We start from the raw sequence: 26,024 nt of genomic DNA, 5'->3' as shown, positions 1-26,024 counted from the left end.
CATCCCAGGTGTAAAAGGCTTGTTCAGTGTCACTTTTACATGATTTAAAAGCCTCACACAGTTAAATCAGAAGTCAATGAAGTCTCTCGGATATATTTTTGGGTTGAGTTGTCAACATTTCAAGTTAAATGCAATTTTTCGACACCTGCTGAGTAATGAAAAAAGAAAGAAAAATGGCCAAGCATCGGCGAGGCTGAAATCTGACAACTCACTGAAAAATATCACCCATAGCTGTTATGGGTCTATGTAGGAATGGCAAATATACACGCAAAATCCAAAAATATTAAAAATTAAAAAACGACAACCCATACTTACCAAGACATTGTTGGTTATTAATTTCATGAGAGATATGGACAAATACAGCATCAACTCATGTTGTTCACTGTGATATAAACATTCATCAGCATCTATTTGTATGACATCAAGCTGTAATATTTCACAAGAATGTTTGAGTATTATTACAGGCTGTTTTAATTAACTTAATTTAAGAGTTCTGATCATTTTTCCATCTTTTTGACTTAAATACATGACAAGACGAAAAACAAACGTACACAAGACAGACGCACACTGTGCAGCACATAATGGACAAACAGACATGAATATTATTGGCCTCACGACCGCATGCTGTCTTTCAGAAGGACTAACCATGTGGCACAGTGCTAAAGTGGACTGCACTGTAACAGGCCACTCTGTGGGATATGTTATGACACATTATGTTGCAATAAAAACAAATGGGGGAGCATCACTGTGATGCAATGTCTTAAACACCCTCTCTAGGCTAATTAATCAAGCCATAGAGTTATGGCCAAGGTTACATTTAACATTCCCACAATGCAGCACTCCACACTAAATAGCCTGAGTATTAAATGGTTGGTTTTATCACCAATCGTCTCCTTACTGGCATGTTTTTTATCACAGTTAAAATGTATGTATGTAATAACACGTGTGTGTGTGTGTGTGTGTGTGTGTGTGTGTGTGTGTGTGTGTGTGTGTGTGTGTGTGTGTGTGTGTGAGAGAGAGAGAGAGAGAGAGAGAGAGAGTATGTTTTAATAGCCATTATTGTTGCAGAGACCTCAGCTAAAAACATACCAAGGCTAATATTAGCCCTAGGCTAGTCCATAGGGTATTATGATAAGAAACAAACACTGTCACTCTTAAGCACTATAACGTTCTATCAGGTTCCCGGTAAAGTTATTATTGTCTTCAGCAGGGGGTCCATACTCACACAGAGCAGGATTCCACCATTGTGGTATAATGTGGGGTCACTCAGATAGATTTGACATAAATCACACATAACCTTGTTGAGGCAGATGACTCACCAGGTCTCGGACAAGAGGCACTGTCCTCTTGCGGCGTAAATCTGGCATGCTGTCAATACCATAAAGAATACTGCCAGCCCTGGAGAAGCAGACAGATTTAAAGTGTATTAATATCATAATAATGCCATGCTGGGGGAGACATTACTACGGCGAAAGGGGGGCCTTGATTTACACAGCCAGCAAACACATGGATCATGCCTCCAACCTAACCTGTCTCACCCTTTCCTCTTCACTTCGCATGGTGCCGAGCAACACTGGAGCTACACGTAATCCCTGGCACCCTCTGCTGTCCCCGTACTCTCTTTCGTCCATCTAATCTAAATGTTTATAGCGGTATTTCTGCAGTGATTACTGTTATTGATACATAGTATACCTATTACTGGATTTATATTACATTTTATGAATACTGAAGATTAATTTAATTCAACTATCGCCACGCCTTCAACACTTCATCTCCAGTTCTCTTGCTCTGTCCATTCTCAAACTCTCTTGTGCACACTCCACGGCTCCCTCACTTCCTTCCCACCAGTCTTGCTCCTTTCCCGTGAGGCTCTCAGTGGCATCACCTCAACTGTCACTCAAAGCCTCTCTAATGACCTCAACATGACATCAAGGCCCCAATGCCTCCATAAATATAAAGCTCCTCAAGCTTTTCTGTCAGCCCTCTCAGCGACATCAGTGTATGACCCTAAAGATACACAACATGACGAGCTGCGCCGACCCTTGCCTCACCCTAGGGCCCCTGATTCTCGCTGCCTATTTACAGTATGCACAATTTACAGTATGCACAATGCATACTGCAGATGCTATTTCCGCTCTTGACATCACATGACAACACTTAGCTCTTTCACAAAGACTTTCTAAGTTAATCGTTTTTTTCACATTTCTGAATAAGGCATCAATCAGGCATGTGAATCCAAGAGGATATGTTCCTGTACATATGTTGTGAAGGCATCAGGCATCTTGTATATTCATCTTGTCTCTGTGGTATGTCACAAAACAGGGAGCATGATACCTTAACTGGGGCTGCATGCCAAAGAATCAGCATGTCTGCAACATTTCTGCTACATGTGTCTCAGCGTGGGGGTACAAAACAGCACAGCAGCTAAGATTTATGTTATTGTGAACTGATCAGATCAGGAAGTGAGCCACCACTCACCCTCCAGACTGCAAGCCGAGCACTTTGGGGTCCAAAAGACTGTGAGGCTGCAGAAAGAAGAAACACACAATGTAAAACAAGAAACCCAAAGTAAGTGCACACAAGCAAACATAAAGCAAACAGCGGCAAAATTAAAACAAAAGAAATATACAGTATGACAAAATGTACTTGGGAAAATACAGTACATTTGGAGGTCAATTCAGGATAAGACAAATGATATGATATGAGGAGTATAGCACAGGGAGAAGGGAGGAAATCACCACAGGCAGAAGACCAAATTATTCCACATCAATGTAATTTGCGGGCTCAAGACTTAGTTTTGCCGCTCTTGGTGCTTCAGGCCAGATTTGCCTATTGCGTAACACTCCCTTTTCACTGACCAAAATGTCCAGTTTGAAACACAAATCATTTTATTTAAAGGAATAAAGGGATAACCAGCACAAAGTGACAACACGATGGCTCAAAGAAAAACGAGCACACACTCTCACAAATACACTCAGGTACATGTATTATTTCAAATCCAATTCAAGGGAGATGCAAAATCTACACACCATCACACCACATACCATGAAAAACAAAAGACAAATTTACAAACATATACACAAACACATGCAAATGCTAGGAAATCACAAATGTTGACGTGGCTGATGATAAACAATGACTTAAAACCTGTGTATCCAAAGCACTGCTGTCTGAAAGAAAATGACAGGAGGGCGGAGAGTTAGGAAAGAGCAGCTCACTGGAAAACACACGCACTTAGTTAGGACACTAATCTACTATTACCGCCTGACACAATTCTGTTTTGCCAAACATTTTATGCAGAAATGGAGACAAAAATGCGCCTCAGGGAGAATGGCTATGAACAGAGGAATACCATATAAAGTAGAACCAGTAGAAAAAGCCTTAACAGAAAGCTCTCAGCCAAAGGTTGAAATGTGAATAATTTTTTTTGCTTAAAGAATATTTTAAAAATCAATGCAGCACAAATTAAAAAATAATGCCTTTTATGGATAACATTATCTGAGTTAACAATCATACATGTAGCTACGGAGACATGGGACATTAAGTAAGCATAAGCAGTTGATATCATATTGCCATTTCAGAGACAAACTGTGAGAGGGCAAGCCCTTTAAATAGGGGTGTAATTACTGTGCTATTGATCCATGGGTGATAAATGGCAGCATAATCATGATCTAATGTGCTACAAACAGAAAACAGCTGTTCACCAAAAGATAAAATTGCTGCACTGATTAAAAACAACACGATACCCTATTGTTGACAAGCAGTTGCTGCATCACTAATACAGCAAGAGGCAATGTAAATTAGCTTCTTTCTTTAATTGTGCTAGTTTCTATTCAATTTTGTTTCGTCTGTTTAGTTGAAAGTTGAAACCTGTTAAAAAAGAAAAAGAAAATATGAATTGATAACTATTAAAATAGCAATTAGTCTGGACCTGTGCATTGATTGAGAACACAGTGCATGGCAATTGGTGGATGCTATTACCCAGAGTGCTTTATAGTACCATTAGTGTTCACGACAAATGCATATCTTTTCATGATCATTTAAAAACATTAAAAATGCATTCCACTCAACATGAAAAGAATTAAGTTGTATAAATACTTTAAAATGTTGATAGTTGTAGAGACACTACATTTATGGTACAACTGTGACAATATATTGTTACTGGGTGAGGTGACATCAAAAGCTGCACACACGCAGAGACACCGCACTCAAAGAGGAGCTAAGCTGAAAGTGGGTACCATGGACAGCGATCAGCTAAGCTACTTTCAGCATGACTATACAAGATAGAGCCATCTCCTCTACCAGCAAGTCTGCAGCTACACTAGATAAAGCCAGACCATAAAGATAGGCTATAGGCTGCTGGTATAAACCTCATTTCAAAGGTGCCTTAAATCTGTGGGGGAAAAAATGTAATTGATTGGTAGGAAAACCTCTGCCTGTGTGTGCTATGGGCAAAGTGTTGTGCTGTCAACAGTAACAGTAAATCCTGAATTTCAGTGTCGACACACACAGTCACACCATACGTAGATCAGGGTTTGCCAGAGCAGAAAAGCCTGCACATGGCTGATAGTATAACCAGGACTGACGCTAACCCCTTCTCCAACACACACAGGAACATGTGTTCTTACTTGGACACACTCAAGCACACATTTACACAAAGATGCACCAACATACACTGGTGTGTATCTAGGTATACTGTGTATATACACACGCACACACACACACACACACACACACACACACACAGCGAGAGAACAAAGTCCTTTATGCCAGTACAGAAATTATTATTAAATCAAGAAACCCTTAATCAATGATGACTGATTTCCAGAAGACCCTCGTTTTTACAGATGTTTTTTAGCATTCAGCACAATAACAAAGTATGTCATGATTACAGTCCCATTTCCATTCCATTCCATTTCCAAGGAGCTCATGAAAAACAGAGGAAATCAAGATAATGAAGAGGAGCAGGACCTGTGACAGCAACTCAAAACCTCTAACATTACTTTGAAGTTCAAACCTCAAGTATGAACACACAGTGTATGGGCATGAACAAATCCCTAAAAGTATGGCACATGATTGTCCGCTGTGCTGCCAAAGGCTACAGCCCAAAATCCTTCACCAGTTTTGTGGCAGTGAGTAGTAAATACATGTGGCACTTAATAACTATTAGCATAGAATTTATGGCCATATTCATTCAGTCGTTTTTTAACTTTGAGTACACAAATGCAGTACACTGAGGTGCAGATCAGAGTTTCAGTCCATTAAAATTAAACAAATTGCTAATTCCTAAATTATTTTGGCTATCTTGCCTTAATCAGTGTCGCATCACCTTGACCTTAAAGCACTTTATATTGGAGAAGAGTTTTTTAATCGCAGCATTTGCAATTAGAAAATCTAATTTTAACATATTGCAATTTAACTGCAAATGCAATTAATTGTTCAGCCCTAGTTTGTATACAGTAATAACATCTATTCTATAGCCTTACTTAATATGTAGTGCTAGCAGAAGCTTAGTCCATCATGCACAAAGTTTTATTTACGGAGCAGAGAGTAAGTTTAGAAGTGGAGTCACTGACTCTTGTGGCAGGAAAGAGTGAGGTCCAAGCTGACATGACCACCAGTTTGTGGTCTGGCTCATTAGATTTAGAGCCGATAATCGGCCGTTGGACAGTCTGGCGAGTCAGTGACTCGAATCTGTTCGGTGTGTTCCATGCCATCGTCCGTCCGAGGGGCCGTCGTCCTTCATTTTGGCCGATTTGACATGTATAATCGGCAGGGCGGGCACTGCCGGTAGTCGGACTCAAATGACCCATCTGATTGGTAGAGTGCTAACCCGGAAACGGGGAGCGGAATGAGCGTGACTAGAGCCTCTCAAAATCTGACGAAAATCTTTTAAACTGAACTTTGTTGATCTGAAATGAAGACAGATTCAGCAACTGCATGGCCTATTTCTCGCTTAAAATGTTTTCAGAAACACATTTCAATGAACTATTTTAGTACAATATGAGATCGTATTCTGAACAAGCCGCCATGACAGTCTGTCTTTGACTTTCCGGAGAAGTCAAACCCATGTGACGCGTTCGTCCAATCAGCTGGCGGTTTTCATTTTTGGGCGACAATACAGATTAGCGCCGCCTGCTGTTATGGAGACGTATTACGTCTCGTCGCTTTGGTGTGTTCCGAGGCATTCTTTTTGACCAATTTGGGGAGACTGGTCAGCCCAACTGCCTTTTCTGCGGACGTTTGGCCGTCGGCTCTGTGTCCACCTTAAAGTGCCAGCAAGAGCCCAGCAAGAGCATAGGCTGCAGACCTTACAGTGAACACATCCTGATTTTTTTTTTAAAAAGCTCTCTACAGCATAACAGGCTGCTGGTGTCAACTCTTACTAGTGAATTAATATCGGTTCCAGTGATAGCTAACTATCAACGAACATAAAACCAAATTCAGGCAAAAGTTAAGAAGGTAAAGTTTAAATAACAAACGAGAATCAATACTACACAGGTTTAACTTTTATTATACAGTATTTATGACAAGCCTTCTTAGCATTACCTAATGCTACGTGCAAAGTGGCACACAACAGTGCAAAGTGGCACACAACAGCAAATAAAAGCCATTTTAGTTGTTTAAATTTGACATAAAGTACTTCTGGCCTTGTGTGTCCAGTTGGGCAAATTCAGTATTAATACACGTTACTTCTTCACTGAAAAAAAATCAAGACATTGTGATATGTCATAGCAGAAGGAGCACAGGTGTAACGTTAATTAATAAGGTATTGGATGGATGAATTAAGCTATTTCACCTTCGAACAAAGCTGTAATGAATGTGATTAGTTAACGTTACACCTGTGATTTTCTTTTCAAGATATCTAGCTAACGTTAAGATACTGTCGGGAAAAAAGGTCTATTACTCAACATTATTCTACTTCGTTTAAGAATGCTTGATTCTGATTGGCTGGGAGGAGGGCATTAACCCGGCAGGTTGCCCGCTGACTGAGCACAGCGTCATCAAATAGTAGATCAATACGCCGCTTGTACATCACAGAAATTTCAAAACATGAGGTCCATTGTAAAAATAAACCTTGTTTAAAAAAGTTTCTCAAATGTGTCGGAAATCTATCGGCGGGTCAGTCGATACATAGTTTCGCAAGCAAGATACAATGTAGCAACTACGTTATTAAAAAAACGTTAGTGATCAGATGCAGCCTTGTGTGGTTGCTATAAAAACTAATTAACGTCAGCTAGTTGAGCTAACGTTATTCGCCGTAGTTCTAAACAATACAGTGTTTTAAAAATGGACAAATTCATTGTCAATTTTAATATATTTGGAGGAGGGAAGACATTTGAGGACTGGTTAAAGAGCGACGAGGACGACGGAATGACAAAAGAAAAAGACAAGGCCCAGGGTACCCGTTTCCGAGATCTGACAGATGAGAAGCTGTGTACAATTGAAGACGGGGCCCTTGAATCAAACACGAAAAAGGCAACTGCCTTTGCTATCAAGGATATCACCAAGTGGAAGAGCCACCAGAAGGATAGACTGACAGTGACAACTGACCCGGACTGTGGTTGCTATAGAAACTAATTAGCTACAGCTGAGCTAACGTTAACCCTTTCATACTCGTTAACGTTACTGAAACAGGCTAAAAGCCCACAGCTGCCAATCCGCATGTCAGACACGCAGCTGAACAATATAATGCTAAAAAAAAGTTAATCTGCCTTTTATATATTTTTTATTATTATTCATTAATTAATTTGTTTATTATGTTTTGGTATAATTCAGCACGAATGAATGTTTACACTGAAAAATATGAAGTATTACTTTCACTAAAATATTGTTTTAGTATAATAGTGCACTATTAAAGTATTTTTCCAGAGCATTAAGCTGTTGTGCGGACTTCACCTACTTTGAACATTCACTTTTTTGTAATGCACCAGCAACTACATGGATGTGCACAACATTATCTTTTTTAAGCTGTGAAGGGGGTCTCAGCAGTAGGCCTACTGCCAATCCAGCCAGGCCTGTCTTCAACTACAGAAGTGTCTGTATTCAGATGCTAATTCATACTCCCAAGGGCATTCTGTAACCAGGTCAGCCTTGCTTGGAATATTTATAGAGGTCTGCTGTTAGTGAAGTTTGCAGCTTACTCCTGGGGGAGCTAAGGAGGTAGACCCTCTTTTTGCTTAGTGCACCATTTCTCGAGAAAGTGTGGATATGAAAAATGCAGATAGAGGGAATGAAGAGTCTCTGTTGTTGGCTTAGGTGCTACCATTCAAATTAAAGGCACTGAATGATTCAGTATTGCTGTTTTCATTGGACTGTTGTAAACAGGGAAAGCCTCTTCTCCACAGTTTACTCTCACAACTTGGATTAAGTGTCAGACCAGACACTTAAAACACCATACAATCTCTCTCTGGTTGTGATGTTGCCAAATCATCCTCATAGTTCGATGCAGTTACTTTTTACCCTAAACGTGCACGACGGTAATTTCAGATTAACTCGGATTTAGGCAATAGTTTTGCTTTATATGTACAATGTAAATCTCAGTTCAAAAACAGCATCTCTGGTTAGATAAGGGCTGATAACCCATTTTACCCCAATGCTCTATTCCTGGTTCATTGCCTACAGGGATTCTATTTTGCTTGGAAATTGAACTAAATAAACCCTCTGACATCAGCCTGCCACAGATAGATATCTTGAAAAGGAAATCATAGGTGTTCAACGTTAACTAATCACATTAATTATGGCTTTGTTCCAAGGTGAAATAGCGTTATTCATCCATTCAATACCTTATTAATTAACGGTACACCTGTGCTCTTTCTGCTATGACATATCACAATGTCTGGATTTTTTTTTCAGTTAAGAAGTAACGTTAGAGATTAATACTGTATTAATAGTGAATTTGCCCAACTGGACACACCAGCCCATAAGTACTTTATGTCAAACTTAGACAACTAAAATGGCTTTTTTTTAGCATGATGAGCACACATCAGCTACATGAGATGAAGGCATAAAGCTAATGAGGGGGTAGTATAGAGTATGCTTGTCGCTGCTTCTGTCTATGGCTGTTTATCCATCAGTAGTATAATGAGTTCTAAACAATTGTCAACATAAATGCATATTGCATGTGTTTCCATCAACTATGAGCAAGTAAAAGAGAAGTGGAAATTGTCAGGTAGTTGGTGGTAATGCAACATTAAAGGATTACTTAAAACTGGACAGTCAGAGCTCTTTAATATCAGGTACCATTGGCTATTTGCTACATTTGTTGTGTCAAACATAAAATGTAGCTGGATTTCTTAGCTTTTTCGTAGCTGGATAGAATGCTATAGACAAGGCCGCTAAGTAACATGTAGATAGATGAAGAAAAGAGCCAAAAGCCATCAGACAGTGAGAACACTTGGTCACACATTTATATTTGGAGTCATATGTCCAGAGTCTACAGCATGCCTCACCTCACACATGCACGAGTCAACAAAGAGAAGTGAGTCAAAATCAGTGAATGAGTCAGACAGTCAGATTGTCTTTTAACTCTTCTCGGCTGGTAATCCAGCAAAAGCCATGTACAAGATTGAAAATGGACAATCACTGTCAAGAAATAGACATTGCAGTAAAGAAATGCCAGATATGTTTGAGGGATTTAGATGTATGTCGCTATAACATACATTTTCCACCAGAGAGCACCGACAAGTTTGTTTTTCAACTGTAACATGTTTCGCAGTATGTATTGGTCACAGTTCTTTGATAATCATAACTGTTTACAGTATGTTATCTGCGATGTTAAATAAAGAATATATAGGTCTATTTATTGTACCAGATCTTTTTAACTCTCATGTATCAATATTGGTATTGGCTTAAAAAATCCTTTTGATTGTGACGTAATTACAATTGGTAATAGCAATTCAAATTATTGGTGCATCCCTTTTGCCTTTATTCTCACTGTGTTGACATGAATGACTTAACACACATTTAAGAAGTAAATTGAATTTACTAAGTTAAGCAAAGTAATGGTATATATAGGATTATAATTTTGATGATTATTTATAGTGTACTGCCATTTCTATCTTGCGTTTGCAGTTTTTTGGTATTAAACGGTTACATTCAATCAAATAACAGAGAAGGAAGCTCTCCTAATTTAAGATTTTCAGTTTATAACAGTACTGAATTTCTTCTCCGCAGGATGTTTGGTGAATGTGGCCACTGAAAAGGTTTGTGCAGTCATCTGTCACACAGTCTTCAGGTGTAGCCTGTATTCCCTGAACTAAAGAACCTACCTACATATGTAGGTCAAGAGCTTTTTCATTTTAAGTAAGAGTGGAAATTCCCTGGTCTCTTTTTTCATTCCAATGAAAGACTATTTTCCTTCAATAAATCAATCTTAACCATTTATATACCCATGTTGATTTTAAATTGCATCCTTTTTACGTAAACCTTGACCAATCAGCTATACAGCATTTTGATTCAAAACTACTACTGCAGTAAGGCTGCTTGATACAAGAAGACAAATGAGAGCATTGGTGTAATGTTCTGCTACATATAGAGAATAAAATGTATCTTATTTAAAGCACAGTGGTGCAAAACAATAGTCACATACAGAACATTCTCAGTCAAGCCAATATGTAAAGACTTCATGTTCACACTTGCTTTGACTGTCTGCCAACACTACACCTCATAGCAGACTGTACTCTTGTTTTTATTCATTGGGAAGAAGTTATGGTAGTTTCTGAGGCCAGCCCTAGTGTAGCTTTCAATTAAATGTTTGAAAAAAAAATTTATAAACCTCCATAAACCTATCCCTTGAGCCACAGGCTGTTACAAAATAATGTACAAAGCCCAATTCCAATGAAGTTGGGACGTTGTGTAAAGCGTAAATAAAAACAGAATACGATTTGTAAATCCTTTTCAACCTATATTCAGATGAATACACTACAAAGACAAGATATTTAATGTTCAAACTGATTAACTTTACTGATGCCTGCAACACGTTTCAAAAAAGCTGAGATAGGGGCATGTTTACCACTGTGTTACATCACCTTTCCCTTTAACAACACTCAATAAGTGTTCCTGAGCCCACATGGTAATATCTTTTACATAATGATGTCTGTTTTTAATGCAGTGCCGCCTGAGGGATCGAAGGTCACGGGCATTCAATGTTTCAATGAAATCCCTAAATTCCTTGCAATTGTACTTTGTTTTTCTTAAACTGTTTATTTATTTCAATTGTACGTTGAAAAACGTTTTTCTTAAACTGTTGGACTATTTGCTCGAGCGGTTGTTCAAAGTCAAGTGGTGAAACTTACCCCATCCTTGCTTGTGAACGACTGAGCCTTTTTCCAATTAACCTGTTCACCTGTGGAATGTTCCAAACAGGTGTTTTTTGAGCATTGAGTCTTTTGGTGCCCCTGTCCCAGCTTTTTTGGAATGTGTTGCAGGCATCAAATTCAAAATGAGTGAATATTTGCACAAAAAAAGCAAGTTTATCAGTTTGAACATTAAATATCTTGTCTTTGTAGTGTTTTCAAATGAATATAGGTTGAAAAGGATTTGCAATTCATTGTATTCTTTTTTTATTTAAGTTTTACTTGGGGTGTGACGAGACACTCAGCTCACGAGCTGAGACGAGACACGAGACTGGGTTCACGAGAACGAGGACAAGACAAGATTTTAACACTATTTTAAAGAAAACTTAAATGATTAAATATTACTGGAAATATAGTCTTGTATTCAATCGGAAGTCACAAAATGACAAATGAGCACTGTGATAGGTTTTGCCACAAACTCAAATGGCTTCTCTCCTGTTTAACTAACCTCTTCAGACCTAATAACTGTGGCGTCCTCCCAAACCCATCCCTACAACCTATTAATCAAAAAATATGAATTTCTTACACTGCACTGTAACTTTTAGTCTTGTATTTGTATCTTACTCTTTATAACCTGTTTTATTTTCATGACCGTTTTTAATTGTTCTTTAATGTTTTATGTAAAGCACTTTAAATTGACTTGTTGCTGAAAGGTGCTATACAGTCCCTCCAAGATTTCACGATGTCGCGATCGCACCAATTCACGCAAATTCAACCAATCACCGCGAATTTGGTGCGACTCACAATTTTGACCAATCACCGCAACGTTTCCGCAGATTTGACCAATAACCTGAAGTTTCCCGTGACTTCAACCAATCCCAGCAGTCCCACGTGCCGTCAGTATGTGACTCTGAGAGCCAATGACCAAGCGGGAGTGAGAACGGCCAAGGGTTGTCGATCATTTCCTTATTTCTGATGAAGACGAGACGTGTGTGACTGACTCGAACATCTCACATTTACCAACAAAATGTACAGCGAAAGACCGTGCAAAACTTTCAGACACACACACACATACACACAGTGGATGCAGGAAAAATCGGAGATGAGATGACACAATTACCTAAATTGCTACACTCGTTATTGTAAGTGCAATGATAAGTGATAAGCATAAGTCCAATAAGTAACGTTACTTTATCAAACCGTATGAATGTGTGTCCCAGGCCAGGTTAGGAAATTAACCAACAATGTAAAGATCAACAAGCCACTGACACATATGTTCAGATTTGATTCATTCAATAAATTATTATTTTTTGTCTTAAATCCACCAAACTTAAGACTATAAGACTATTAGCTCCACATAACTCTCTCTGTAGAAACTGGTGTCGTCCGGCGACTTCCGCGCGCAGAAAATCGAGCGAAGATAATTACCTCTCTTCTGAAGAGTCCATCATGTTTTTTGTGTGTGTAGTTCCACTTGGGTGTGACCGCCGTTCTGTTATGTTGAATCCTGGATGGTCATTAAACAAAGTTTGAAATAAAACAACTTTCCATTCATGTAAACTCTCAACATGGTGTCTGAGGCACTTTTCCAGAATGTTTTTAGGAGAGGACGACGGATAGCCTGCTAGACGGCGCGGCTAAAGGGTTAAACAGTCAACATGGCGGACGGATTCCGGAGACCAGGCCCACTCGTTTTTGACTGTAACATCGGTGAAAACTGGTGAAAACTCAAGCATAAATTCTTCTCAATCTAGCGGGGCCGGAGGCCATTGAACGTGAACGGTCTTTTGTGTATTCGGGAGAAGTGAGCGAGCCCGGTGAGGACGGAAACAGCCTTGTTTCCTGCAGAATCCAAAGAGGATCCTGAATGCCTCAAGAGGAAATTTCTGGAGATATGCAATCCTCAAACCAATGTTACAATGGAGAGACACAAGTTCAACACACAAAATCAAAAGGCTGGTGAGACAATTGAATCATATGTCAGTGATTTGAGGATTAAAGCAAAAAGCTGCAATTTTGGAGATCTCTATGAAGAGCTCATTAGAGATGGTCTGTGGTATTAATAATGACAATTTAAGAAAGGTGTTACTGTATAATAGTAATTTGACATTACCTAAGGCTGACCCCATCTGTCAAATTCATGAGATGACTAAAGAGGACGATAAAACACTGACTTCTCCACAGCACACTCTCACGAATGTTGATGCAGTTCAAGGTAGGTTCGTGAGGAAACAAACGTCTAAGATGAAGACGAAAAAACAGTCAGAGATAACTGGGACGCAGTATATTGCCAACTGCAATAACTGTGGGGGTAGACATGTAGCTAAGAGAGACAAATGCCCAGCTTTTGGTCAACAGTGCCATGTCTGCAACAAGTTGAATCATTTTATAAAGTGCTGCAGATCCACACAGCAGACCTACAACAGGCAGAGACTTGGAGGAGTGTTCACCAAGTAAAACCTGACCAAGCCGACAGCAGTGCTGATGAAACATTCTATGTTGATGGAATAGGACTACAAATGACTGTTGATTCAACTGGTGCCCAGATGGAGCAAAAAGATGAAGCTTTTGTCACTGTGCAAGTAAATGACACCCCAGTTGAAATGAAGGTAGACACAGGTGCCAAGTGTAATGTCTTGTCAATAAGCACGTTTGAACAACTATGGAATGATGGAGAGAAACTACGCACTATAGCTTTAAACAAACTGCTAGGCGATCTTGCCATTTTATTATATTGCAGCAAACGCTCTCTGCGTGAAGTTTTAAAAAGGGTAACCACACTTGTGTCCGCTTTACCGGCATATCCATGTCTCACTGTGACTTGAACAAACTTGAGAGGCGGCATTTTACTTTCAGTTTTTCAACTCAAAATAAATTACCAATTCAAAGAGACATCCTTCAATTTGATCAAAGTCTGAGGTTGCCAAAATCCTATGATATTGAACCACCAAGTTACAAGTCTATGGCTTGTCTCCACCACATAAATTAAAAGTATTCAAAATGATTCAGACTTCCACTAATAACACAGAGGACCTACTGGATGTTACGATGTTTTTGTGTGTTTTAGCTCATTAAGTTAAAAGTGTGTACACTCAACATTTATTCACGCAATTTTCCAAATCATACTATAACTTTATGGATTCAATTTACCTCCTCGTAGTCAGCCTTTAGTTAATATTCATTTCAGTATAAATAACTTTTCAAGGATGCTCCAACATCTGAAACTTGCACTAAGGTATCTTCTCAGTGCAATACATGACGTTATAAATGTACACCCTTTTGCTGATATCCATGTTTGTTAGTTGTTTGTCTTTTCTGACAAATCTCAGAGAGGAAACTTGAATGCACCAAGAGTGCACCAACAAAACCAAGACTTTTCAAAACAGTTGCTGCTGAGATGTTGGCTATTTTTGTAAAGTACTGTTCTTTAAGTCCCAGGTGCATGGTTGGACGACTGTTACTGTTATGGTTGTACAAGTGTATTGCCAATGGAAAGCCTTGTAAAACAGTAAAAAATCAAAGTGACACGGTGACAAACAAAAAAAGAGTTAAGAGTCATACCCCCTGCCAGGATCTGCTGCTCCAGTTCAGCCATCTGTTTCCTGTAGGCCCTCAGTGCTGCTTCCTTGAATGTGGGTCGAACACGTTTCTTGGGTGGGGCCTCTGTGGGCTTCTCCTCTGAAACATTTTTGTTCTCATCCTCCTGCTGTTGCTCCACCTTTTCAGACACCTCAGCAGCCTCCTCTGTTATCTCCTCTACATCCTCTAACTCCTCATCACCCTCTTCCGTCTCCTCTGTCACATCAATGTCGTCCGGTTCTTCTACGTCTACATACTCCACCATTGCATCATATTCAGCAGTGTCCTCTGTGAGTTGGGTTTCATATTCTTCATTGTACTCTTCATCCAAACTGCAATCATACTCCAGAACACATGCCTCTTTACTTGCCTCAAAGTCCTCTGTGGCTTCAAACTCTTGAGAGGCCTCAAAATCCTGAAAGGCATCATTGTCTTGAGAGGCCTCAATGTCATCAGACACACTATAGTCCTGAGAAGTCTCGCACTCCTGCACGGGCTCATCTGTCTCCTCTGTCTCATCAGCATTAGTTCTGTTCTCCAAGTTAGCTAGTACCTGCTCCATTACTTCAACATAGTGGGTCTCATTGTCCACTGGTTGTTCCACAGCTTCTGCCTCTGCACCTGCTTTCACATCCTCTAACTTGTTAAATACAGGCTCTGTGTGGGCATCTGAGTCTATTGTAGTACAAGAGTTATTTGCACCAGAGGTGGACAGGGTGCGGAAACGCCCCATAAATGATGAGTTGTTGGGCTCCTCAGGAGGAGCAGGGGTAGGAGTCTGAGAGCCAGACTTCCAAACAACCTCCAGAGCTGACTTAGCCCTCTGCAGTGTAGAACCAAAGCCAAAACCAAAGGACTTCTCACTGAGATCTATGCTGAGCCTACTACTCCAAGACTTGGGAACCTCCTCAACCTTCTCTGTTCGAATCTCGCTTTGACTGCGGTACATAGTTGAAGACTTATTCTGGGTCTGGTGAAAGCTATGATTGATATCCAGTTCAGGGAATTTATCTTTATGAACTACTTTGGGTGTTTCCTTAGGGGCATCTTTAGAGGCTACTTTGGGTGCTACTTTAGGGGCTTCTGTTGGAGTGGCTTTAGGGGTCTCTATGGGGGGCACCTTAGGACTCTCTTTAGGGGCTAGCTCCTGGGCTTCTTTAGGTGGAATCTTAGAAACTTCTTTAGTGGGTACTTTAACAGTCTCCTCAGATGCTACTCTAGGTATCTCTTTTCGGACTTCTTTTGGGGGCAGTTTTGCAGCTTCTTTGGTAACCTCTTTAGCAACAATGTTCAGACCTTCTCTAGATGCAATTTGTGGGGGATCTTTAGCAATGATTTTAGGAGACTCTTTAGGGGATTCTTTAGGGGACTCTTTAGGGGTTGAAACAGGGCTCTCAATTGGGGTTATTTTAGGGCTTTCTTTAGGTGACTCTTTAGGACTTTCTTTAGGAGTCATTATCGGGCTATCTTTTGGGGTCACTTTAGGAGTGACTTTAGGAGCCACACTAGAAGTTATCCTAGATGCCACTTTAGATACTTCTTTAACAATTGGCTTAGTGGCATCTTTAGGTGTGACTTTAGGAATGTCTTTAGGGAGGGCTTGAGAGGATTCTTTAGCTGCAGATTTCTCTTTAGATGACTCTTTAGGAGCTGCTTTAGAGGTCACTTTAGATGAAACCTTAGCAGATACCTTTGAGCTTTCCTTTGGTAATATTTTCATGGTTTCTTCTTTAGCCAATTTAGTCTGTTTATGTGTAACTTTAGTAGCAGCTTTAGGCGTATCTTTAGATGATATTTTTGTGTTTTCTTTTGTGATCATTTTGTTTGCCTCCTTAGACTGCCAGGCAGATGGCTTGATGGCAGATTCCCGTTCTGTAATGGGAGGAATAATGTGGGTGGTTATAAGTGGTAGGGATGGTTCTCTGTCAAGCATCATGAATTCCTCATCTCCTTCAAATTGTAAATCAACCTCCTGACATTTAGTGATGTTTTCTGGGAAACCGGGGATGGTTGATGGGTCAAAGGGACTGCTAACCTCTATGGAGGCTTCCAAGCCAGAGTCAGCACCCTGCTCCAGATTATGCCAGTCTTTCCAGGGTGATAGGTCACCTTGCAGAGAAAGCTGGGAGCCACTGTAGTGGCTTCTGTCCCCAGACATGCAGACAAGCCCATTGCTCACCCCACTGTCAATAGTTTCTGTAGTCTCAACCTCATTGTGTTCATAAGTTTGATTCTCATGGCTGAGTGGGTGACTGTCGCTAGCATACCAGGAAGAGGCCATGTCTTCTTGTTTTCTCTGCCACAGTTCCTGATCTGACGAGGACAGCAGGGAGCAGCCATTAACCCGTGTAAAGAACTGACTCTCTGAAAAGTCTTCTGAGTATGACTGGCAAAGTTTTGAGCAGTCAGACTCAGAGCGGCTGAGTTTAGGGGTAGAATACTCACTCTGGGAAAGCCAACCAGGGGTCAAATCAGAGTAGTAAGCCTTTGCATGTTTGTCTGGGTCATAGTACAAGTCATCAGCATAGTGAACAGTGCCTGAGTAGCCTGCTTCCTCTCCTGACTGGCCATGGTCATGTGATCGCCTCTTCTCTGATTTGCTCTTGTGAACAGGCTTTGAAATCACCATTGCATATTTATTTCTGCTTAATTCGTCTAATTCTTTATCACTGTCCATTGAGTCCCAGTCATCACTCTCCCCCACTTTATCCTTTCCTGAGGCCTTTATATCCATGCTTTCATAGGTTTGCGAGGAAGACATTGTCTTGTCTTTTCTTTCCTTTCCATCATGAGTTAAACTATCAGTAGATACTGTAATGCCTGTTCCTTTAAGTTTATAGCACTTTTTCAAGACTATATCCCTCTCTTGGGTTGTTGCAAAAATGACAATAATAGGGCGGGGTTTTGCATTAGAACATTCTCTTTGTTGCCCTAACCTATGAGCAAGCTCAATTTTAATTGTTTTAAGGGCATCAGTGAAACCCATTTTGTCTTTTAGTATTTTATATATTAGACTCTCTGTTTTCTCTGGCTTTTCTTCAGGAACATTGAGAAACCGCAAGGTTGAATTATTGGCCTGGTGGCTAATTTGTTTTATGTAGTCATGAATATCACGTGTTTCCCTTCTAGACTGGACAAATCCTGAGCGAAGCTGCTCAATCTCACTCTGAACTACTTCCACACTGCTGGATATCTCATCAATGGAGCTTTTTAGGGCATTTACATGACCACGTAGCTCAGACAGTTCTGTCTCTATCTGGCTGATCCCCTGAAGCTCCTTAAAGATCATCTCCATGACATCCTGGGTCTGACTGATGCAACCTGTGGAAGAGGAGCCAGGCTCCAGGGTCGAACTCTTTTGCTGCCGTCCAGCACGGTCCAAGGACTTGCTCCGGATGCCTAAGGTTTTCCTCCAATTGCTCACCTCGGAGTCTGAGGAGACACATTCCTGACTCTTTTTCCATTTTCTTAACTTGCGTAGAGCACCCAGCCTAAGTGTGTGTAAACTGGAGCGTTCCACTCGTTCACCCTCAGAGCTGCCATCAGAGGGAGCCAAACTAATGAGGCTCTTCCTGTTTCGTCTTACTGGCATAGTGTGTGATTTATGCTCATCCAGTCTCCTGACAAGTTTAGTCTCACTCAAGGAGTCAGAGTAACTACTATCAATCGAAAGAACCTCAGGAAATATACTTTCATTATTATTCAAAAAAATAGGGTTTTTTGGGAGTCCATTTGCTATAGCTACACGATAACTGAAAGTGGGTGACAGGGATGAGCAGTCGTTCTTTCCGTCGTCTTCTTCCAGCGATATGTTACGTGCCGAAGAGCATTTGGAAATCTTTTTAACTGTAGTCTTCAGTGTGGTAGAGAGAGTTAGATTGTGTGCTTGCAAATCAGTGGTCAATTTAGGCTCTTTATTTTCACTTCTCTCTTTCTTCTTTATTGGGTTTGCCAATTTCTTTGTAAACATTCCTTTGCAAATCTTTTTAATGTAGGATGATATAGTATTGATTAGGACAGAAACCATGGATGGCAATCCTGTGGACTGTTTTTATCATCTAGTAAAAAAAGAAGTTGGATGAGAATACAGTGGTGGTGAGCCAAGAACAATCAACTTGTGATTGACAGTGGAATCCCAGCTCACAATCACTAAAACCACAGTCCGCGTAGAGACTCACTAATACTTTTAAATCCAGTGGCCTTCCTTCTGATAAGGAACATCTCTCTGAAAGACAAAAAAACAACAAATCTTTACTTTACAATTTGGTTGCAGATTCCCAGATCACACTCAAAGACAAGCAGGAAGAACCTATACTGAGTTATTACTCTGCAAGTACCCAGACCTTGGACAATCTGCTAAATCTGTAACATGCATAATGTGAAAAGTCTCTCATTGAGCAATCACCATACTTATGCAAAGAAACCAATGATTCAGATGCAGAAAACAAAATACCATTCATTTGAACATTCAAACATTTTTCAGTTATTTAATTGTATGAACGTATGAATGAATATGAATGTACATTTTCTAAAAAATATTAAGTACATGGCTTTATAGCAAATCCCACAGAGCATCCTAGTCACCCATCCTACTCAGATACCCCTTAAACCGCATGCCAGAGTTGCTGACACAGAGAGAGGGGGAAGACAAAGAGAGAGAATGAAAAGTATTGTGTGTATGTGGTTGTATGTAGAAGGGTTGGGGGAAAAATCAATTGCATGTGTATATGACTATATGTGCATTGTGTGTACTGTATGTGTCAGTCAAGGTCAATAAACATTGGCTACACCGATATTCAGCTTCTACAGCAGGAGAGCCAATTATTCTAATTGCTTCACTGCTACAATACTCTTGTGTGTTCATCATAAATGAATATCTAGCTTGATTAAAAATGCTAAATAATCTGAATTTGATCTTAATACACTTACGCTATAAATATTTATTTTTCTTGTTTTCATTTTCAACACAATAATGTTCTAAAATCATATTCAAACACAAGACAAAATCTGTTTGTTGGCTATTTTCCATATATTGATTGATAATGAAGTTAGTGTTGTAGTACATTTAATGTCCCAAATACTTTAATTGGAATGGTTCAGCATCTGAACCTTTCAGGTGTCATAATGTATATCTGCAGCAGACCATACAGTATCGATACAAAGAGGATGAAATGGCCATCTTAGTCTTGTGGAAAAGAGGCCAGAAACTTATTGAATCATGCTGCATAGTGTTAAGCCTTAAGTAGCTTGAAAATGCTCTGAGAGGTGTGTGTTTTTTATAGAGTGGGACTGGCCAACTGAGACGAAAGAGCGATGTTTGTTGCACAGAGAATCTGACAGCTGCTCCACAGACCACAGAGACATGCTCACTTCAAATGAGCTGTGAAACACAGCATCACAGTTAGCTTTTAATGCTAAGCTCTGAAGAAGGACCAGGCATTAGCAAATAGAGCTTACGACTAGGTTGCCAGCATAGACGTCTTTCTGCCAGATTCATGTATGATATGAATCAAGGGGCTTGACTTGTTAACTTCACGGGATAAGGTTTGAGGCAGGCCTGAGGCAAGAATGTTTGTGCAAGGAAAACACTTTTTATGGTATGTAATACTGAAGGGTCTTAGAAATAGGTGAAGGGATAGGTGAGTTAACTAACTGCAGTTACTATAGTACTTTAACCTAAGCCATCATTCACTTGTAAATTACTGATTCTTTAAAATGCTATCCCTAAACTCTCCTAGTCTAATCACAGGTCAGTATGGTCTTGAGTTGTGAAAATAAGAGAAAAGCAGCATCAACATGTGTCTTTACAGAAATGGAATAACAACAGAGTGAGGTAAAGACTACAGTATACTTATGGTATGAGGAAGTTCATGACTCAGCTTTGTTGCAGAATGGTGTGAAGCCAGGAGCAGCCTTTTGCAACTGACGGGTCACGACCCAAAACTGTCCCCCCCCATAAAAAAATCACTTTAGATATTGTTAAAATATGTTCTGACATTGCCTCAACTACTGTACTTTCACTGAAAAATGTTAGCTCTCATATGCATTTCAAACCTCTATCACTGCAAATAACTGAGACACACCACAGTACAAGCACAGTCAACTTGTGTTAATCAGTGAGCAGCTGAAGGTTAAGTGCCTTGCTCAAGGGCACCTGTAGTTGTTAGAGTAGGGGAGTGATGGCTTATTGACTCACTCTACCAGGATAAGTGAATAAGTCATTTCTATGTTACATGAATTGATATGGTATGGTATCCCAATAAAAAAAATTCATTCCTAGACCTTTTTTTAAGGACTGTGTTGGTGTGTACAGACTTCACTTGATTGTCATTTCCCACACCCTCATCTTAGTTTTATTGCAACTGGTGTAAAAGTGTACAGTTACCATTGTTATTAGTACAAAACATTTGGTAACATCACTTAATTCCCAGCAACGCTCCACCCATCTTTAACCTGATTAAAGCTCTAAGAGTAATTGACTGCTTTGCGGATTGATAAGCGATGTGATTATAAAGAGTTTCAGCAGGATGAACTAAGACAAGAAAATGTATATTATACCGTTGTAAGAGGCACCATTTAATTATAATTAAAAAAAAGTCTTTACTTATAATTAGTCAATCTGAAATTAGTGAATTCTTTCCCAAAGTGATTTCTGTTAGCCTAGCGTGTAGAAATCCCAAAATTGACTGTATTATAAATGAATATATTGTATTATCTACACACTTGAATAACTATATTAACTATAAATAATTAGCAGAATTGAATGTGGGCATGAAATAAAAATAAAACTTTGAGTGGAAATATAGTGTATTAAAATGAAACAAAATTAGGTGAAATTGAAAGGAACATATCACTGAACTCAGTCAGACATTTGGATAACACCAATAGCAGATAATAAAAAAAAATTAATTGGTTACAAAATCAATTGGAGGAATGTAATGGATAATTATAACAACTGCCAACCTTTCTTAGCCAAAGAGAGAAAACGGTGGCATCAAACTCTACTCCTTCAATCATATAGAGCAGAGATCTTGGTGGTGTCCTTTGCGAGACATTGGTGGAGGTCATTGCTCTGAAGCAGGGTTAGCTGGTTTGTTTGTCAGGGCTGAGATAAAGCACTTCTCGCTGGGCATTTGGGTCAGCATTGCTGGGTTTTCCCCAGACTTTCTGTATGTTCAAACAAACTTTTGTTGCAAAGATCTTTTAAAGAGGCAGAGTCTCTTAAAGTTACATAAATGTGCTGCTAATGCACAGCTAAAGACATTTCCCTCTGTGTTTGTCAGTGTTAATGTGCTGTATGCTGACCAGATATGGCTACCAAAGAATACTCGAATATAACCAAATTATATCAAATCTGTTACATAAAAAAGTTTGAAATTCAAGGCTCAAAAGTGGTTGGACAAGAATAACGCATTTCAACGAAGCAAAAAATATTAACCCAATATTGAGAAGCATACAGCATGTCGCAGCGTACGCAGAAGGTAGGGAATCTTTGGCTTTGAGTTGAGCTAATGGTTTTGGTGTGGTTTAAAAAAGAAAGGAAAAATAACAGGCATTATGTTATTAATAGTTATAAAATAGACAAAAATTCATCACGTGGTAAATATCAGATTTGTGTCATTTTGGACACAGCTTCGTAGTCCAGCTGTGACGGACAAAACAGACAAAAAAGGTCTGTATTGCTGAGAAAAGGGAAGTTGTGTAAAGTTCATAGTTCATTTAGTTATAAGTCCGAATTATGTTTACTTTTTGTTCATAATCACATGAAAAATAGGTTTTGGTTCAAGGATGTAATTTGTGCATAACATGTACTACACTAGGACATAAGTTGTGCATAACATGTACTATACTTTCAGTCCATATTATGAAATATGTAAAATTGATAGCCCATTTTATGAAGTACATTCAATCAAAACATACATGTTTTTTTGAAGCTGCATCTTGTTAAATGACTCAACCATTGTGGAATATTATCATATAACACTCCAGACAAAATATGCCCAATAATGACTGCTGGTTAATTTTGACCAATTATCTTAATGCATTTGTGATGCAATTTGTGTCATGTACTTAATGGACTAAATTGAGCTACAGCTACATTCATGACTGATAGCATCTGGGATATGTCTGTTTACAGCAGTGACTGAAACATCACTTATAAAGCACTGTGGCTGCATTGTGGCTGCACTCTTTCAGGACAAATCACAATAAAAGAGTACTAATGTCTAATGAGTGTTGATTACCAATTAGGGAGTTGCCTTTCTCTTTACAGAGCCAGGGTTCTGACATCTGCATGTTAAGGTTTGAGGAATGAAGCATTCGCCCTCTTCCAGAGCTAGAGTTGGTAGGCAAATGACTTGATAATACCCACAAGGTATTGCCTGTATAGTTCCATTAGAGCATAATGATGCAATAATTAGTATCAAAGGATGCCAGATAACTAGATCCCCTTATTCCACTCATGTGTGTGTTATCAATTTGACCACAGAAACTGCAAAGACATGGCTCTGTGAGCAGACTCAGCAGCAAATGGGCTACAAATGAAATAGTACCATTTATTCCGAGCCATCATGACAAGCACATGTGAGAATGAGATTACATGTTATTTAGGTCTACAGTATCTCCGTCATTGTTCATCCTCACTTTGTAGCGTAATAAAAGCAGATTCAGTGTGATACAGCTCATTCTGCAGCACCTAAGTAGAGATAAGTGGACAGTAGCTATTGGTTTTTATAATAGGTTGAAAACATTTAATTTATGTAAGTAGCATTTGTTCACACACACACACACACACACACACACACACACACACACACACACACACACACACACACAAACTGCCCACTGTAAAAATAAGGCCCTGCTAAAACATTCAGTCCCTACAATAGGTATCTATTATTGAGATTATTTATATTATTTATCATTATTTATTATTTAGCATATTATGTGAACAAGCTGCTTGTTTCACCCTTTATCATTCAAAATGTATGTGCCTTTGAGCAAGGCACTGAACCTCCAACTGCTCCAGTGTATTAGTATGTAACTTACTCACCAACTGACATGCATAGCATGTTGTAAAAAACTTGTTCCCTAATCAACTTGTTTGGACAGATAAGAGCGTCGAAAAAAGAGTTGCCTGCCATAATGATAAAAGAAAATCTGGGAATTCCTGTGGTCCTGAGGTAGAGCCCCTCCCATTTGTGAGTCAGACTAGAGAAACCTCCAGAGAAAGAGGGAGCACCTCAACCACACCCACTCACTATATGCTCTGGGGCACCGCTATACCCCAGGTCCTGCATTTATGGGACCTTTTTCCCCACTTTTCCCCAATGCATCTGATTAGCAGAGCACTCTAAAACACTCAACTTCTCACAGTTGTACAGTCTCTGCCACTCCCCTTAAATGAAAATGAGTGTCAGTTGGAGGCATGCTAACCTATTTCTCACAATAGTACAATCTCATCTTCTCTCCTGATGAAAACGCAAGTATGCCAATTTGAGGTTATTATGCTGCAAGCAATTATAGGCCGAATACATGCTGTGGTGTGCTGGTCATTCTTTTATCATTCTGGGTGAGACTGAGGAATCTGTGCAAAACCTTTAGAAACAGATGCATATAGATGAGATTCTTTTGTGTTACGTCATGTCTCCAGAACACATGATTATGGATTATGGCCGAGTGTGGATTGGTGTATAGCCTACGTGTGGGTGTGTGCATGTCTGTGCTTCTGTGTGTGCAGCCGTGTGTGCACACACGTGTGCCATGCATGCCTCCGTGCATGATTGCTTTAAAGCATGCATTCGCTGCTCCGAGTGAAGCGCGAAGCATACCCGTGGGGGATAAGCATATGAGGGTGTGTGCATCCTCAGATAATAATGCCCTCACGCCCATCCTGAGCTTCTGCCTCCCTTTTCCTAACCTGTGTATTTCCCAACAGTAAAATATCTGCCTGCAGCCCTAGGAAACTAGCCAACATCACAACAGATTGTCTCGCCTCATAAATCAAAATATTATTTTCTTTGGCCGGTGAAGAGAACCAGTCTCATCGCATTTGCTCAGTGTGAAACAACAGCATTGCTCACATGCGTTCATGTTGTGCGTTAGCCTATGCATAACATCATGGGAGAAAGGTTAGGAGCAATTGGACATTTGTGGAATCGACAGTGTTTGTCTCAGAATTGGATTTTAGAATAACATACAGAACGAGTGAATAACACTAACACCTTACCATTTTTGTACTGTATTTTCACCCCAGCTACTTCGACAGATGATGCTATCTAACCGCATCATTCTCAAATAGCCTAACGTTTCATTAATCCACTGGCAGTGGCCCTGCCAGGGGAGGGGAGGGAAGCAACAAGAAGATATGGGATTAAGTCAAACAGTCAAGAACCCCCCCACCCCCCGCCATGCAAACAGGCATCCAGCGCCTAAATGGGCTCCCGCTGCACATACCTGGTTGTGTCAAATCCCCGTGCAGAACGCCAGCGGTAGCCGTGTGGAGTCGATACTCCGGTTTGGTCGGTGCGAGGAGAGCAGCCGAGGAGGGCAGGGCGGGAAGAGAGCGGCTCGGTGCGCAGCTGCCTGCTAATACCACAGCTCACAGCATCTCTCCGCGTCCATCAGACACCACATCCCACAGCCCTGCCTCCGCGCAGAAACACACACACACACACACCTCTCCTCCATGCCACCTTCTGTAGGCTAACCCCCCCGCTCTCCCTCCAATGCTGTGCTCTCCTATTCGCGTTGTGGGGGACCGAAGATGCTGCCTTTTAATGCCGCAAGCTGCTGGCTTTTATTTTCTCCACGACTGACACACATACACACACAGTCGCACACCCCTCCTGCTCGTAGGCAGTGTCACATCACGGGGTGTCTAGTCCAAAACGGGATGCAGACGGGTGGTGGTGGTGATGGGGAGGCAGACAGCGCTGCTCTTGGCTGCCCAGACTGAGGCTCTGCTACCCGGCTGGAGAATGTCTGTCCCTCCCCTGTACAAAACTCATTCACTCTCTCTCTCTCTCTCTCTCTCTCTCTCTCTCTCTCTGTGCTCACTGAGCCGGTTTGAGAGGTTCGAGCTCACAAACACACGAGATGCCTTAAGTGAGAGGGAAGCAAAAATAAAAGGAGGGGAGGGATGGTTGT

General features: G+C 40.2%; 1 protein-coding gene across 1 annotated transcript in view; it reads right to left on the bottom strand.

Annotated features, from left to right (window-relative positions):
- The window catches only part of LOC144522719 (protein unc-13 homolog C-like), a 117,033-nt gene extending 98,127 nt beyond the window's left edge, over positions 1-18,906 (bottom strand). The window contains exons 1-4 of the mRNA XM_078258019.1: positions 14,859-18,906; positions 3,148-3,170; positions 2,479-2,525; positions 1,320-1,398 (exon numbers count right to left, since the gene is read on the bottom strand). Of these exons, the coding sequence (XP_078114145.1) occupies positions 1,320-1,398; positions 2,479-2,525; positions 3,148-3,170; positions 14,859-18,903 (4,194 nt within the window). The 5' untranslated portion in view covers positions 18,904-18,906. The remainder of the gene's footprint in view (positions 1-1,319; positions 1,399-2,478; positions 2,526-3,147; positions 3,171-14,858) is intronic.
- Between the last annotated feature and the right edge of the window lie 7,118 nt (positions 18,907-26,024).

The sequence above is a fragment of the Sander vitreus genome, chromosome 1, assembly GCF_031162955.1.
Source record: "Sander vitreus isolate 19-12246 chromosome 1, sanVit1, whole genome shotgun sequence".
Classification (NCBI taxonomy): Eukaryota; Metazoa; Chordata; class Actinopteri; order Perciformes; family Percidae; genus Sander; species Sander vitreus.
Note: the sequence above shows the minus strand (reverse complement) of the source record. Positions and strands in the feature narration are given on the sequence as shown.